The following is a 16219-nucleotide window of genomic DNA, read 5'->3' on the forward strand; positions in this document are numbered from 1 at the left end:
GACATTTACTTGGCCAGTGCCATCCTCCTTCCATCAAAACCAACATTATATCATCTTACCATTCTTTCCTCGTATTCATCTGATTCAAAAATCAGGCCTTTGTACCACTCTTCACTGTTTTTCACTACTTGTGATTTTTTTCTTTCTGAAATGAAATAGAAAGTATTACATTTAGCTAGTGGAGCAGTTAGTGTTGTTATTTTGTGAATGTTTTAAAAACTGGCTCCTGGAGAGAGGGGGTGCTTTCATCTGTAGTAGTTGCTTGTTTCCCTCAACTTTTTTCAAGATTATTATTATTACTATTTTTTAAAGTTTTTTTTTTTTTTACTAGAGCATTGCTCACCTCTGGCTTATGGTGGTATGGGGGATTGAATTTGGGAATTCAGAGCTTCAGGCATGAATGTCTGCTTGCATAACCTTTATGATATCTAACCCCCACTCCTTGAGATTATTCTATGAAAGGGAGAGAAAAAGGGAGAGAGAGAGAGAGAGGCACCGAAGTGCTGCTCTGGTATATGTGGTGTCTGATACCTAATTCAGGACCTCACTTATGCAAATCCTGCTCTCTACCGAGGGTACCACTTCTTCAACCACTTTTTTTTCTTAAAGATTTATTAATGCAGGGGCTGATCAGTAGTGCACCTAGTTGAGCGCATACATTACAGTGTGAAAGAACCCAGTTTCTTTATTAAAAATTATTTTATCCGGGTCGGGCGGTAGTGCAAGGGGTTAAGCGCACTTGGCGAGAAGCTCGAGGACTGGCACAAGGAACCCGGTTTGAGCCCCCGGTTCCCCACCTGCAAGGGGGGGTCGCCTCACAAGCAGTGAAGCAGGTCTTCAGGTGTCTATCTTTCTCATTCTCTGTCTTCCCTTCCTCTCTTGATCTCTCTCTGTCCCGTCCAGCAACAACAGCATCAATGGCAACATTAATAACAAGGGCAACAAAATGGGATAAGATGGCCTCCAGGAGCAGTGGATTCGTGGTGCAGGCACCGTGCCCCAGCAATGACCCTGGAGGAAAACAACAACATCATCAACAAAAAAAAAACCTCGTACTCAGGAGTCCGGAGGTAACGCAGCAGGTTAAGCGCACGTGGCGCAAAGCGCAAGGACCTGCGTAAAGATCCGGGTTAGAGCTCCGAGCTCCCAGCTCCCCACCTGAGGGGAATCCCTTCACAGGCGGTGAAGCAGGTCAGCAGGTGTCTCTCTCTCCCCCTCTCTGTCTTCCCTCCTCTCTTCATTTCTCTCTGTCCTATCTAACAATGACAACATTAACAACAAGAGTAATAACTACAGCAACAATGAAAAACAAGGGCAACAAAAAGGGAAAATAAACTAATATAAAAATTTTTTTAAAAACCTCTTATTTATTGTTGGATAGAGACAGAAATTGAGAGGGGAAAGGGAACTAGAGAGGGAAAGAAACAGACACCCACAACCCTGCTTCATCACGTGTAAAGCTTTCCCCCTGTAGGTGGGAACCTTGGTCCTTGGACACTGTAATGTGTATGCTTAACCAGGTTTGTCACTGCCTGGCCCCAAAAGGACCCAGTTTCAAGCGCTCAGAGTTCACCTACAGTGGCAAAGCTTCACAAGTGGTTTCTCTTATCTCTCCCTCCCCTCTCAATTTTTATCTCTATCCAAAATGAATTAATTAGTTAAACAGGAAAAAGATTTGTTTATTTATTCCCTTTTGTTGCCATTGTTGTTTTATTGTTGTAGTTATTATTGTTGTCATTGTTGGAATTAATCAGTTAAATAGGAAAAATATTTATTTATTCCCTTTTGTTGCCCTTGCTTTATTGTTGTAGTTATTATTGTTGTCATTGTTGGATAGGACAGAGAGAAATGGAGAGAGGAGGGGGAGACAAAGAGAAGGAGAGAGATAGACAACTGCAGTCCTGCTTCACTGCTTGTGAAGTGACACCCCTACAGCTGGGGAGCTGGGGGCTCGAACTGGGATCCTTACATCCTTTGCGCCACCTGCGCTTAACCTGCTGTGCTACCGCCCCACTCCTGGAAAAAGATTTATTATTGAGAAAGAGGACAAATCAAAGCAACCTGAGTGTTACTCTGGCATACGTGGTGTCAGATATTGAACTCTGAAACTTGATACTGCATTCTGCCACTGTGCCATTCTCCTCCTGGTATCAGTAGTTGCCAGTTTCTGTGACATAAATACACATTGCGACCAATTTCAAGCAACTAACATGTTTCTAAAAGACTTGAAAACTTCCTGAAAATGTAACCAAGGATCCACAGTCCAGCTTGCTCTTGACTGTTGAAAGTGATGGTTCCATTGATCTTGTTTTGTTTCCACAGAGGCTATACCACCTCGTTATGGATATCATCCTGATGATTCGAGTGTGTAAAATGTTCCGCCAAGGACTCAGGGGATTCCGGGAATATCAGATCATTGAAACTGCTCACAGAAAGCACCCAATCTTCTCCTTTTGGGATGTAAGCAACCAGACCAAGCAGGATTATGAAGACTTAAGGGGGATAGGATTCAAAAATAATACTCCTCTTTGAGCCCAAGCTCTGAATCAAGTGAAAGAGAAGACAGAGTATAAAACAAATGGGAAATCAGCTGCCACTTTTAGTAATGACAAGGCATATTGGAGAGCATGCCTAGTATAATCACGCAAGAGGATTATTTAATAGTGAACTCCAAAGTCAGATTACTTACACACCCAGAGGTATGCAGTGCTGGGCCAGCGTAGACTTCCACTACAGTAGCAGGGCCTTCTGCCCTCAGTCCACAGCAAAGAAGAGCAGAGCAGAATACCTACTCAGAGGGAAGGAAAAGAGGGTGAGCTGGCCATGCCCAATTTCTCCTTCCAAATTCACCAAGGAGCGTAAGTAATTTCTTCTCAGTGTAGGAAGGGATAGCAGTGTTGTACTAGTACAACTTCTGCCACAAGGAAAGAACTACTAGGAGTGGAGAAGAAGCTGTCCATCTCCAACTGTGAGTAAATATGCTGGAGTGATCTAGGAGTCACAGTAGAGTTGGGGTTCTCAGACTGCCCACCAAGGTTCATTTTCTCTATCTCGTTTCCTGTTATCCCACTTAAATAAGGGAACATTTGCAGCTTCCTGTTTATTTTGGTGGCCATGTTTTCTAGGTTTTCTGGAGGGTGCCAGGTTCAAATGTTTGTTTATTTCTAAAAAAAAAATTAAAAGGGAGTCGGGCTGTAGCGCAGCGGGTTAAGCGCAGGTGGCGCAAAGCACAAGGACCGGCATAAGGATCCCGGTTCGAACCCCGGCTCCCCACCTGCAGGGGAGTCACTTCACAGGCGGTGAAGCAGGTCTGCAGGTGTCTATCTTTCTCTCCTCTCTGTCTTCCCCTCCTCTCTCCATTTATCTCTGTCCTATCCAACAACGATGACAACAACAATAGTAACTACAACAATAAAACAACAAGGGCAACAAAAGGGAATAAATAAATAAAATAAAATATTAAAAAAAAATTAAAAGATTTTATTTATTCATGAGAAATGATAGGAGAGGGAAAGAACTAGACATCACTCTGGTACATGTGCTGCCGGGGACTGAACTCAGGACCTCATGCTTGAGAGTCCAATGCCCTATCCACTGTGCTACCTCCCAGATCACTCAAATGTTTTATTCCAGTGATAGATCACAAGCCCCTCTTGGGCTCAGAAAAGTTCCTGGTTCCTCAAATGTCGCTTAATTATTATCTAGGGCTCTAAAATCTTGCCACCCAATACAAACCCTTTATAAACCTTTACCATTTTCCTGTTATGGCAAGAGTGATTTGCTCCAGCCTCTGCCTCCCTTCAGCATCTACTGATTCACTCCAAAATTTTTCTCAAAATGTTTCTAAATGATAGTAGCTAAGGAGAGAAGTGTATGGGGGGGATGGTGATGAAGGAAAAAAAGGCAGTCTCAGATTAGTCATGCAACTGAGTTTAAGTTGGTAGAGAGAAGGGGCCTGCTTCATGTAAAGGTACTCCAAGATTTTTCTTTCTTTTTTTATTTTAACCAGAGCACTGTTTAGTTATGGCTTGTATTGATGTTGGGAGTTAAATCAAGGACTCCACATTTTTTTCTTTATTGGGGGATTAATGGTTTATAGTCAATAGTAAAATATAGTAGATGGTACACATGTAACATTCCTCAGTTTTCATATATATATAAAATATTTATTTATTAAAAACACTGGTGGTCCAGGAGGCGGTGCAGTGGCTAAGGCATTAGACTCTCAAGCATGAGGTCCTGAGTTCAATCCCCGGCAGCACATGTACCAGAGTGATGTCTGGTTCTTTCTTTCTCTCCTATCTTTATCATTAATAAATAAATAAAATATTAAAAAAAAAGAAAACACTGACATAAACCATAGGATAAGAGGGGTACAGCTCCACACAATTCCCACCACCAGAACTCCATATCCCATCCCCTTCCCTGATAGCTTTCCTATTCTTTATCTCTCTGGGAGCATACACCAAGGGATATTATGGGGTGCAGAAGGTAGAAGGTCTGGCTTCTGTAATTGCTTCCCCGCTGAACATGGGCGTTGACAGGTTGATCCATGCTCCAAACCTGTCTATCTCTTTCCCTGGTGGGGTGGGGCTCTGGGGAAGCAGGGCTCCAGGACACACTGGTGGGGTTGTCTGCCAGGGAAGTCTGGTTGGCATCATGGTAGCATCTGGAACCTGGTGGCTGAAAGAAGAATTAACTTATAAAGCCAAACAAATTGTTGACTAATCATGAACCTAAAGGCTGGAATAGTGCAGATGAAGATTTGCGAGTCTCCGTTTTATAAATAGTAGGCCTATTTTAGTTATATTCCAAAGGGCCCATAACCATATTAGTGTTTTTTTTTTTTTTTCTGAGCCTGACATCTGATATGCAGGTGGATCCAGTTATTGTCTGGGGAGATGATATCATGGTTGGAAAAAGGACCAGAAAGCTGGATCAGGGAAGAGAGTAGCTCCCAAATATGGGAAAGGTGTATAAATATTGTTGACTGTAAATAAACCCCATCGATCTGATCTGATCTGGGGCTCATATTCAGCTTAGGAGCTTATGTGACCTCTGCAATCTGAGCTCACATTCTGTGGTCATGAGTAGGAATGTTCCAAGCTGCCCCAGTTTCAGAACCCATCTTCCTCAGGTGGAAGATAAAGTATGTTGTCTTCAGAGGATGGAATATTCTCTACCATTGTTGATCCATGATGAGGGCAAGGTCCTGTGGGGGCCCACAGAGGGGTCTATTGTGTTGTTCCTGATAGAGATCACCAGTAACAACAGAGAGAGGGATTTATTTGAGGTCCAGGCCCATCTTATCTGTTGGGGAATCTCAGTACTCCCAGACTAGGGCCCCCATATTGTCCTATTTGTTTACTTTGCTACCCTTTTCCTTTTTTCTCTCTCCATTCTTCTCATTATCCTCTCTTCCTCCTTCCACCCATCTCCCTGGTTCTTCACAACAGTAAGTTGTCATGCTAAACTCAAGTCTCATGCTGAGTTGGGGGTTTTGAGCTGAGGTAAAAAAAAAAAAAAAGAAAGACCTAGATGGTAGATCTACTGTGGTTTTCTTTTTACTCCTATGTTTTATAGTCCAGATTTACAGGAAGGCTTCTGATGCAAAATTCTAGCACCAGGCTTACTGTTTATCCCCTCTTTTCTTTTCAGAAAAGGAAGGAAGGCCGAATCACATTTGACACCATGGACTTTGTTGCAGAGGAGGTATGCATGGCTCTGACTTTGGAGGTTTTATTTATTTACTTATTTTCCCTACCATCATGTTCTGGAATAAGTTCTGGACTGGACATCAGCATTCAGGTTCTGCCATCAGTCCAATGTGTCATCCTGAGTTAGCTACTTGTTTTCCTCAGCTGTGTAATAGCTGATCCAGTTCTGGCATTCTGAAACTTTGAGCTGAACTGAATCTCTTCTGCTTTCTCTGTCTCTCTTCCTTTTTTTTTTTTTTTTTCCTCCAGGGTTATTTCTGGACTCGGTGCCTGCACCATGAATCCACCGCTCCTGGAGGCCATTTTTTCCACCTTTTGTTGCCCTTGCTGTTGTAGCCTCCTTGTGGTTATTATTATTGCCATTGTTGATGTTGTTCGTTGTTGGATAGGACAGAGAGAAATGGAGAGAGGAGGGGAAGACAGAGAGGGGGAGAGAAAGATAGACACCTGCAGACCTGCTTCACTGCCTGTGAAGCGACTCCTCTGCAGGTGGGGAGCCGGGGGCTGGAACCGGGATCCTTAGCCGGTCCTTGTGCTTTGCGCCACATGTGCTCAACCCACTGCGCCACCGCCCGACCCCCCCTCTTCCTTTTTGCTTCTCTCTTTCCCTCTCTTTGCTAGAGCACTGCTCATCTCTGGCTTATAGTGGTGCAAATGGACTTTGGAGCCTCAGGTGTGAGAGTCTCTCTGCCTAACCATTATGCTATCTACCACTGCCTGCCTTGTTGATTTTTCAGGACAGAGAGAAATGGAGAGAGGAGGGGAAGACAGAGAGGGGGAGAGAAAGACAGACACCTTCAGACCTGCTTCATCACCTGTGAAGTGACTCCCCTGCAGGTGGGGAGCTGGGGACTCGAACCTGGATCCTTACACCAGTTCTTGCTTCAAGCCACTTGCGCCTAACCCGCTGCGCTACCGCCTGACTCCTTGCATTTATTTATTTATTTTGCCTCCAGGGTTAATGCTGGTTGCCAGCACTATGAATCCACTGCTCCTGGTGTACATTAAAATTTTTTTTTAAAAAAAAAATTTTATTTATTCCCTTTTTCTGTTGCCTTTGTTTTTTATTGTTGTAGTTATTGTTGTTATTGATGTTGTCATTGTTGGACAGGACAGAGAGAAATGGAGAGAGGAGAGGAAGACAGAGGGGGAAAGAAAGACAGCTGCAGACCTGCTTCACTGCTTGTGAAGCTACTCCCCAGCAGGTGGGGAGCCGGAGACTCGAACTGGGATCCTTACGCCGGTCCTTGTGCTTTGTGCCACGCCACCTGCGCTTAACCCGCTGTGCTACCGCCCGACTCTCGCGGACATTTTTATTGGATAGAACAGAGAGAAATTGAGAGAGGAGAGGGAGATAGAGAGGGGGAGAGATAGACCCCTGCAGACCTGCTTCACTGCTTGTGAAGAGTCCCTTCTGCATGTGGAGAGCAGGAGCTTGAACCTGGATCCTTGCATGGGTCCTTGCACTTAGTACTATGTGCACTTAACCAGCCCTGCTCTTTGCATTTATTAACTCTGCTACTTATTTATGTAGGTTTTGCTGTAACCAGAAGGGAAACAGGTTCAGGAACAAGTGACTAGTCTTGGAAAATGCAGATAGCAAGTAGCAGGCCAGGATTCAAACTTAGGCCAGGTAGTAGAATCCATGCTCTTTTATTTTATTTTATTTATTTTATTTATTTATTCCCTTTTGTTGCCCTTGTTGTTTTATTGTTGTAGTTATTATTGTTGTTGTCGTTGTTGGATAGGACAGAGAGAAATGGAGAGAGGAGGGGAAGACAGAGAGGAGAGAAAGAGAGACACCTGCAGACCTGCTTCACCGCCTGTGAAGCGACTCCCCTGCAGGTGGGGAGCCGGGGTTCGAACCGGGATCCTTATGCCGGTCCTTGTGCTTTGCGCCACCTGCGCTTAACCCGCTGCACTACAGCCCGACTCCCCGCTCTTTTATTTTTATTAAAAAAAAAAAAAATTATACAAGGGGCCGGGCGGTTGCACAGCGGGCTAAGCGCACATGGTGCTAAGCGCAGGGACCTGTGTAAAGATCCCTGTTGGAGCCACAGGCTCCACACCTGCAGGGGAATTGCTTCACAAGCGGTGAAGCAGGTCTGCAGGTGTATTTCTCTCCCCTTCTCTGTCTTCCCCTCCTCTCTCGATTTCTCTCTGTCCTATCCAACAATAACAGCAATGGCAGCAATAATAATAACGACAGGGAGCCGGGCGTCAGTGTAGCGAGTTATGCGCACGAAGTGCAAAGCGCAAGGAACGTTAAGAATCCCGGTTCGAGCCTGCAGGGGGGCATCGCTTCACAGGCGGTGAAGCAGGTCTGTAGCTGTCTTTCTTTTCCCCTGTCTTCCCCTCCTCTCTCAATTTCTCTTTGTCCTATCCAACAACAATTACAGCAATAATAATAATAACAACAAGGACAACAAAAGGGGAAAAAATAGCCTTCAGGAGCAGTGGATTCTCAGTGCAGTCACCAAGCCCCAGCGATAACTCTGGAGGCAAAATAATAATAATAGTAATAGTAACAACAATAATAATAACAACAAGGGCAACAAAATGGGGGAATATGGCCTCTAGGAGCAGTGGATTTGTAGGCCAGGCACCAAGTCCCAGCAATAACCCTGGAGGCAAAAAAAAATACACATTTAAAAAATTAAAAAAATATATTAATTTCCTTTTGTTGTCCTTGTTGTTTTATTTTTGTAGTGATTGTTGTTGTTATTGATGTTGTGTCGGATAGGACAGGGAGAAATGGAGAGGGGGGAAGGCTGAGGGGGAGAAAGATAGACACCTGCAGACCTGCTTCACCGCTTGTGAAACGACTCCCCTGTAGGTGGGGAGCTGGGGGCTCAAACCGGGATCCTTATGCCCATCCTTGCGCTTTGTGCCACATGCGCTTAACCCGCTGCACTACCACCTGACTCCCAAAAATATATATTTATACATTAATGAGAAAGAGAGAGGTGGGTGAGAGAGCCAGAGCATCACTCTGCCATATGCATTGACAGGGATTGAATTCAGGACTTTGTGTTTAAGAGTCCAATACTTTTATCCATTTCACTACATCCCGGGTCACTTCTTTCTTTCTCTCTCTCTCTTTCTTTCTTCCTTCCTTCCTTCCTTCCTTCCTTTCTTTAATTTTTTATTTATAAAAAGGAAACATTAACTAAACCATGGGATAAGAGGGATACAACGCCACACAATTCCCACCACCAGAACTCTATATCCCATTCCCTCCCCTGATAACTTTCCTATTCTTTATCCCTCTGGGAGTATGGACCCAAGGTCATTGTGGGATGCAGAAGGTGGAAGGTCTGGCTTCTGTAATTGCTTCCCCGCTGAACATGGGTGTTGACAGGTCAATCCATACTCCCAGCCTGTGTCTCTCTTTCCCTAGTAGGGAAGGGCTCTGGGGAAGCAGAGCTCCAGGACACATTGGTGGGGTTGTCTGTCCAGGGAAGTCTGGTCGGCATCCTGCTAGCATCTGGAACCTGGTGGTTGAAAAGAGTTAACATACAAAGCCAAACAAATTGTTGACCAATCATGGACCTAATAGTTGAATAGTGCAGATGAAGAGGGTTATCACTTGGGCTCAGTGCCAGCACTATGAATCCATCTCCTGGCAGCCATTTCTTTTCTTTTCTTTTCTTTTCTTTTCTTTTCTTTTCTTTTCTTTTCTTTTCTTTCTTTCCTTTCCTTTTCTTTTCCTTTCTTTTCTTTTCCTTTCTTTTCTTTTCCTTTCTTTTCTTTTCTTTTCCTTTCCTTTCTTTTTTATTTATTATTATTATTTTATTTATTCCCTTTTGTTGCCCTTGCTGTTTTATTGTTGTAGTTATTATTGTTGTTGTCGTTGTTGGATAGGACAGAGAGAAACGGAGAGAGGAGGGGAAGACAGAGAGGAGGAGAGAAAGATAGACACCTGCAGACCTGCTTCACCGCCTGTGAAGCGACTCCCCTGCAGGTGGGGAGCCGGGGTTCGAACCGGGATCCTTATGCCGGTCCTTGTGCTTTGCGCCACCTGCGCTTAACCCGCTGCGCTACAGCCCGACTTCCTCTTTTCTTTTCTTCTTTTCTTTTCTTTTTTCTTTTCTTTTCCTTTCTCTTCTTTCTTTCTACTTCATTTTTATTTGACAGGACAGAGAAATTGAGGGGGAAGAGGAGATAGGGATAGAGAAAGATAGACACCAATAGACCTGCTTCACTGCTCATGAAGCATTCTTCTGCATTGGAAGAGCAAGGGCTTACCTGGATCCTGTGCATGGTAACATGTGCAATTGACTGAGTGCACTACCACCAGGCCCTGGGGTAACAGAGAGAGAGAGAGAGAGAGAGAAAGGCACCAATAAACTACACTGAAACTTCTTCTGTTGATGTAGTATTTCCATGTTGTGTACCAGGGACTCAAACCTGGGTCATGCATATGGGCTAAGCAGGCACCTTCCCAGGTGAGCTATGTTATTGACTGCCTAGATTTTTTTTTGTTGAAGCCATTTTTAATTTGTAATTAATAATGGTTTATAAGATTTTAAGATTATGGGGTATAGTTTTACACTACAGTCACCACCAAAATTCTGTGCCCCCACCCTCCCAATGATAACTACCATGTTCTCACAAAGTCTTAGTTTGTTTACTTCTGGTTTTGTTTTTGTCTTTTGCAGCTTCATGTGTTTTAGTTGTCTAGATTCCACATTTGAGTAAAACTGCCAGGAAAGAGAAAAAAAGGAGGAAGAAACCGAAAGATTGATAGAGCCTACAGAATATAGGAAAGGGAGCCTCTATTTTAGTTCTAGTAGGGATTCACTGATGATATGATGGCATACAAACAGATTGAAGAGGAGGAGGAGTAAGGCATATCCATGTGAAAATCCAGGGAAAGAACATCCTGGCAGAGAAAATAGCTCAGACAAAAACTTTAAGGCAGAAGTAAGTTTGAGACCTACAAAAGACAAATAGAAGCTAGAGACAAGAGAAGGAAGAGGGGGAAGCAGGAGATATGATCGTAGGAATCGCAAGTAGGTTGGGAGTCAGACCATGTAGGAACCTTGAACTGTCATATTGGGGTTAAGATCTTATCTTCAGTGCAGTTAACAGCCAGTGAGGGATGGATGTTAACTCAAGCACTGTCTCTCCAGCAGGTGAGAGTGGTATGTGATTAGAGGTTAGCCCACTCATGAGTCCTGGTTCACCAGAATTAACTTAAAGCCTCTATGACTTCTCTTTGTTCACTGTGCAGAGGCACAGCTGAGGCAAGGGAGGTCTCCCCTGTTCTAGTCAGCCTGTACTTAGGAGCCCCTGGAACCCAGTCAAGTCCAAATTATCTGGCAGGGTAGTGAACAGCGTAGGTAGTGTGGTCAATAGCTGGGGATATAGAGCTTGACATAGCAGACCTAGGCTATAATCTTCCCTGAATGTCTTCATCTGTGGGAATTATGGTTGTGATTTGCTTCTTGGACCCAGCAAAGATGCTGTGTGTGGGGCTGGGTGGTGGCACACCTGGTTCAAACCCTCAGTCCTCACCTATAGGGGGAAAGCTTTGCGAATGGCAAAGCAGTGCTGCAGGTGTGTCTCTCTGTCTCTCTCCCTCTCTGTCTCCCCCTTCCACCTTGATTTCTGGCTGTGTCTATCAATAAATAAAGATAAAAAAGATGCTGTGTGTGTAAAATGCTCAATCTAGTGCCTGGTCTCCAGTAAATCCGTATCTCATGTGAACTACTGTTACTCTCTTCTTCTCTTCCTAGGGTCACTTCCCTCCAAGGGCCATTCATATCGCATTGAAGAAGCCCTCCTGGAGGACAGAGCAGGAGATCCACTCCCTCTGTAACGTCTTGCAGTCTCTGGACAGTTATCGGAACTACTCAGAGGACCTGCAGCTGCTCTTGGCCAAAGTCATGCGCTTTGAAAAGTCAGTAGGGGCATAAAAAACAAGGGTAAAAAAAAGTCAGTGGGGTATAGCCCTGGGTTGTGGCTGGGGGTGGGGCTGGGGGACTAGGGGACTGGGGGCTGGAGGGCTGGGATGCTGGGGGACTAAGGGGCTGGAGATCTGGGGCTGGGAGGGCTGGGACTAGGAAAGCTATGGCAAGACTGCTTCCCCATCTTTCTGCCTAACTTTCTGCTCATCTTGGTGTTCACTCTTTATGGGTGTGTTAGCAATAGTTTAATCAACAAGATGATAAGAACACAAAACAAAGGAGCTTAAATAAAAGAAAAGTTTATTCTTTGGCCAAAGAAAGAGAAGAAGAACTTATACATGGAAAAACATCTTCTTTGCCATGGTGGCAGAGAAATAAAATACCTACAGTAACTCTTGGGCCAGGGAAATAACTCCTTGGTTGAACACAGGACTTTGCATGAAGTCCTAGATTCAATGCTTGGTACCACCACTTGACAGATAACAAAACTGAGAGGTGCTCTAATCTCTCTATCTCTTAAAGATAAATAAATCTTTAAAAAGAAACAATAAAATAATTTATATTGATTCTATAATGAAGGGACTATTTGTTATTTCTTTGGCAAAGAGGTGATGAACACATTCTGAAAATGTAGGTACCACCTTCTTTATGGCCATAAAATTAGATGGGTTAGAGTTTGACAATCTAAACAAGGGTCACTTGGAGTTGGTGAGATAGCTCACCTGGGAGAGCATCTGCTTTGTCATACTGCAGTATAACATAGGCTCATATTTCTGCCTGTAGTATACTACATGGGAGTGCTATGATATAAGGGGGGGAAGCTTTGTTACTGTGGCATCTTTCTGTCAGAAAAAGTCAACCTGGAACAATGAAGCTTGGGGACAACAATAAATAAATGAATAATTGCACTTCTATTCTGTATGCTCTAGTTCTTGGCTCCCTTCCCAGAACTCCAGTTCAATAGCTTTTATGTTACCCTTAATCAATTTCAAAACAATAGGGGAAATAGTGAGATGTAGAAGCTACCTTCTGTCAGTGTTGTTTATTTTGATTACACAATCAGTGAAAAGGATGTGATGTATATGTTGCACTCCACTGAGCATCAACAAGGGAAAGAAGTGAAGTGAGGTATTTGTCTACTTGTGTGCTTTGCCCTTGTGTGCTTTATTCATGAGTGTTTTCATAACCTCCAGAAAGACTCAGAAATCTGGGACCTGAATCCTGGGTGGTAGCTGCAGCACTTTGATCTCATTTTTTTTTAATTGAGATTTGACCCAGAGTTAAGGAGCCACTGAATCTGGAGAGAATCTGGTAGTAACCTCGGAAAGAACCTGGTCTCATTACCTCATTCTAGATGAGGAAATTGAAGCCCAGAGGGGTAAAAGGACTCACCTTGGGTCACCTAGATAATAGATAGCTGAACTGAGACTAAATTTCAAGCCCTTGAAGCCAGAATAAATCACAGGTGACTGAACTATATTGATTAGCTACTTGCATTAAAATAAATTATATCTGGTGGCCTGGGAGGTGGCAAAGTAGATAAAGCATTGGACTCTTGGGCATAAGGTCCCAGGTTTGATTCCTGGCATTGCGTGTGCCAGAATGATGCTTTAGTTCTGTCCCCCTCCCCCTTCTCTTTTTTTTCCCCTCTCATAAAAATCTTAAAAAGAAAAAAAGGGGGGCCTGGTGGTAGCGCAGCAGGTCAAGTGAACATGGCACAAAGCGCAAGGACTGGCTTAAGGATCCTGGCTCAAGCCCCTGTCTCCCCACCTGCAGGGGGTTACTTCACAAGCGGTGAAGCAGGTCTGCAGGTGTCTTTTCTCCCCCTCTCTGTCTTCCCCTCCTCTCTCCATTTCTCTCTGTCCTATCCAACAACAACAACAGCAATAATAACCACAACAACGATAAAAAAAAAGGGCAACAGGGGATTCGACTTCCGGAGGCGGAGCTACGAGCAGCAGATCGCTTTCTCTCCTCTCCTCTCCCGGATCAACTAGGAATACCAAAGGAGACCACCTGGACTGAAACAAGACAGGACTAGAATGACCACAGGAACCCAGTAAATCACCCGTGAATACAAACACGTGTGGCTGGTGACAGAGAGGAGAGAGGGGCCTAAGGAGAGATTAAGTGACTGCTAACAGTTCAACAGTTTATCAGTGGAGACACCACCTTCAGTCTGCTCCACCAACAAGGGGACAGCTGAAGGGAGGAGAGGACTCCCCAGAGACTCACCAAGTGCAACTCTGAGTATCCATTGCTACTACCCTCAGAATCTGGAGCAGCAACAGGGAGGGACACCAGGGGACAGAGATCTAACCAGGAAACTCAGGAGAAGACCTACCTATACCTCGGTGGCATAGCTGAGGGGCTGTGAAAGTCTCTTTGCATAACCACTGGATTATCTCTGCCACACCCTGCTTTATCTCTTGGTCAGGAGTCAGTTATTAAGCTAAGAAGTCTATTGATAGTTTAAAAGCCCTCAGGCTCCCATAGCCTACAGGGAAGAAAAAAGAAAAAAAAAGAGGCTTTTACACCACTGAGCTCCAACTCAGGGATTGAAAAAACTGTTAACTTCCACCACAGTAAAACCTTTAATTAAATTACTTAGACACAAGTCAATCCAGGCAATAGTGATCAATAATTTGAAAAGTACTGATAAAGGGAACTCATAACATAATATATAAAATGGTTAAAACAACAAGAAAAAATATTGGAGACTCGAACCAGGACAAGAGTCCAGCTAAAAGTCCTCCAGAGGGTGAAGCACAAAACAACGAGTTCAACATCCAAACATTAGCTAAGGAAATAATAACAGGAGTGAGTAAAGAATTTGAAAAAATTGTAATCAGAAATGCAGGAACAACAAATGAGAATATGGAAGAAAAATTCTAATTATCACATGGTTATTAGAGAGCTGAAAGCTGAAATCGCTGAGCTAAGAAGGCAACTAGCTGAACAAGCTAAAACAGTATCAGAGCAGGGCAACAAAATAGATGAACTCTAGAAAGCAGTAGAGGGCAGAGAGAATAGAATCTATGAGGCTGAAGACAGAATTGGCAAGATTGAGGATGAATTAGAGACAACTAAAAAAGAAGTAAGAGATCTCAAAAAGAGATTAAGAGATTCTGAAAACAACAACAGAGTCCTATGGGATGACTTCAAAAGAAACAATATACGCATTATTGGCTTACCAGAGGAAGAAAGAGAAGGGGAGGAAGAAAGCGTTCTCCAGGCCATAACATCACCCTGATACCAAAAGCAGACAGGGTCACAACCAAAAAAGAAAACTACACACCAATATAGCCAACCGGATACAGCAGTATATCAAAAAGATTGTCCATCATGACCAAGTGGGGTTTATCCCAGGCATGCAAGGTTGGTTTAATATACGTAAATCAATCAGTGTGATTCACCACATCAACAAAAGCAAGACCAAAGACCACATGGTCATATCAATAGATGCAGAGAAAGCCTTTGACAAAATACAACATCCCTTTATGATCAAAACACTACAAAAAATGGGAATAGATGGAAAATTCCTGAAGATAGTGGAGTCTATATATAGCAAACCTACAGCCAACATCATACTCAATGGTGAAAAACTGGAAGCATTTCCACTCAGATCAGGTACTAGACAGGGCTGCCCACTATCATCATTACTATTCAACATAGTGTTGGAAGTTCTTGCCATAGCAATCAGGCAGGAGCAAGGAATTAAAGGCATACAGATTGGAAGAGAAGAAGTCAAACTCTCCTTATTTGCAGATGACATGATAGTATACATGGAAATACCTAAGGAATCCAGCAAGAAGCTTTTGGAAATCATCAGGCAATACAGTAAGGTGTCAGGCTACAAAATTAACATTCAAAAGTCAGTGGCATTCCTCTATGCAAACACTAAGTTAGAAGAAATTGAAATCCAGAAATCAATTCCTTTTTCTATAGCAACAAAAACAATAAAATATCTAGGAGTAAACCTAACCAAAGAAGTGAAAGACTTGTATACTGAAAATTATGAGTCACTACTCAAAGAAATTGAAAAAGACACAAAGAAGTGGAAAGATATTCCATGTTCATGGGTTGGAAGAATTAACATCATCAAAATGAATATATTACCCAGAGCCATCTACAAATTTAAGGCTATCCCCATCAAGATCCCAAGCACATTTTTTAGGAGAATAGAAAAAATGCTACAAATGTTTATCTGAACCAGAAAAGACCTAGAATTGCCAAAACAATCTTGAGAAAAAAGAACAGAACCAGAGGCATCACACTCCCAGATCTCAAACTGTATTATAGGGCCATTGTCATCAAAACTGCTTGGTACTGGAACATGAACAGACACACTGACCAGTGGAATAGAATTGAGAGCCCAGAAATGAGGCCCCACACCTATGGACATCTAATCTTTGACAAAGGGGCCCAGACTATTATATGGGGGAAGCAGAGTCTCTTCAACAAATGGTGTTGGAAACAATGGGTTGAAACATACAGAAGAATGAAACTGAATCACTGTATTTCACCAAATACAAAAGTAAATTCCAAGTGGATCAAGGACTTGGATGTTAGACCACAAACTATCAGATA

The 16219-nt window shown here is 43.3% G+C and overlaps 1 protein-coding gene across 3 annotated transcripts in view; it reads left to right on the plus strand.

The window, feature by feature from the left end:
* Positions 1-16219, plus strand: part of CNBD2 (cyclic nucleotide binding domain containing 2) — a 71245-nt gene that overhangs the window by 16011 nt on the left and 39015 nt on the right. For all 3 annotated transcript variants that reach the window (XM_060189251.1, XM_060189247.1, XM_060189254.1), the window contains exons 3-5: positions 2323-2460; positions 5659-5712; positions 11459-11622. In XM_060189251.1, the coding sequence (XP_060045234.1) occupies positions 2323-2460; positions 5659-5712; positions 11459-11622 (356 nt within the window). The remainder of the gene's footprint in view (positions 1-2322; positions 2461-5658; positions 5713-11458; positions 11623-16219) is intronic.

The sequence above is a fragment of the Erinaceus europaeus genome, chromosome 1 (assembly GCF_950295315.1).
Source record: "Erinaceus europaeus chromosome 1, mEriEur2.1, whole genome shotgun sequence".
Taxonomy (NCBI): domain Eukaryota; kingdom Metazoa; phylum Chordata; class Mammalia; order Eulipotyphla; family Erinaceidae; genus Erinaceus; species Erinaceus europaeus.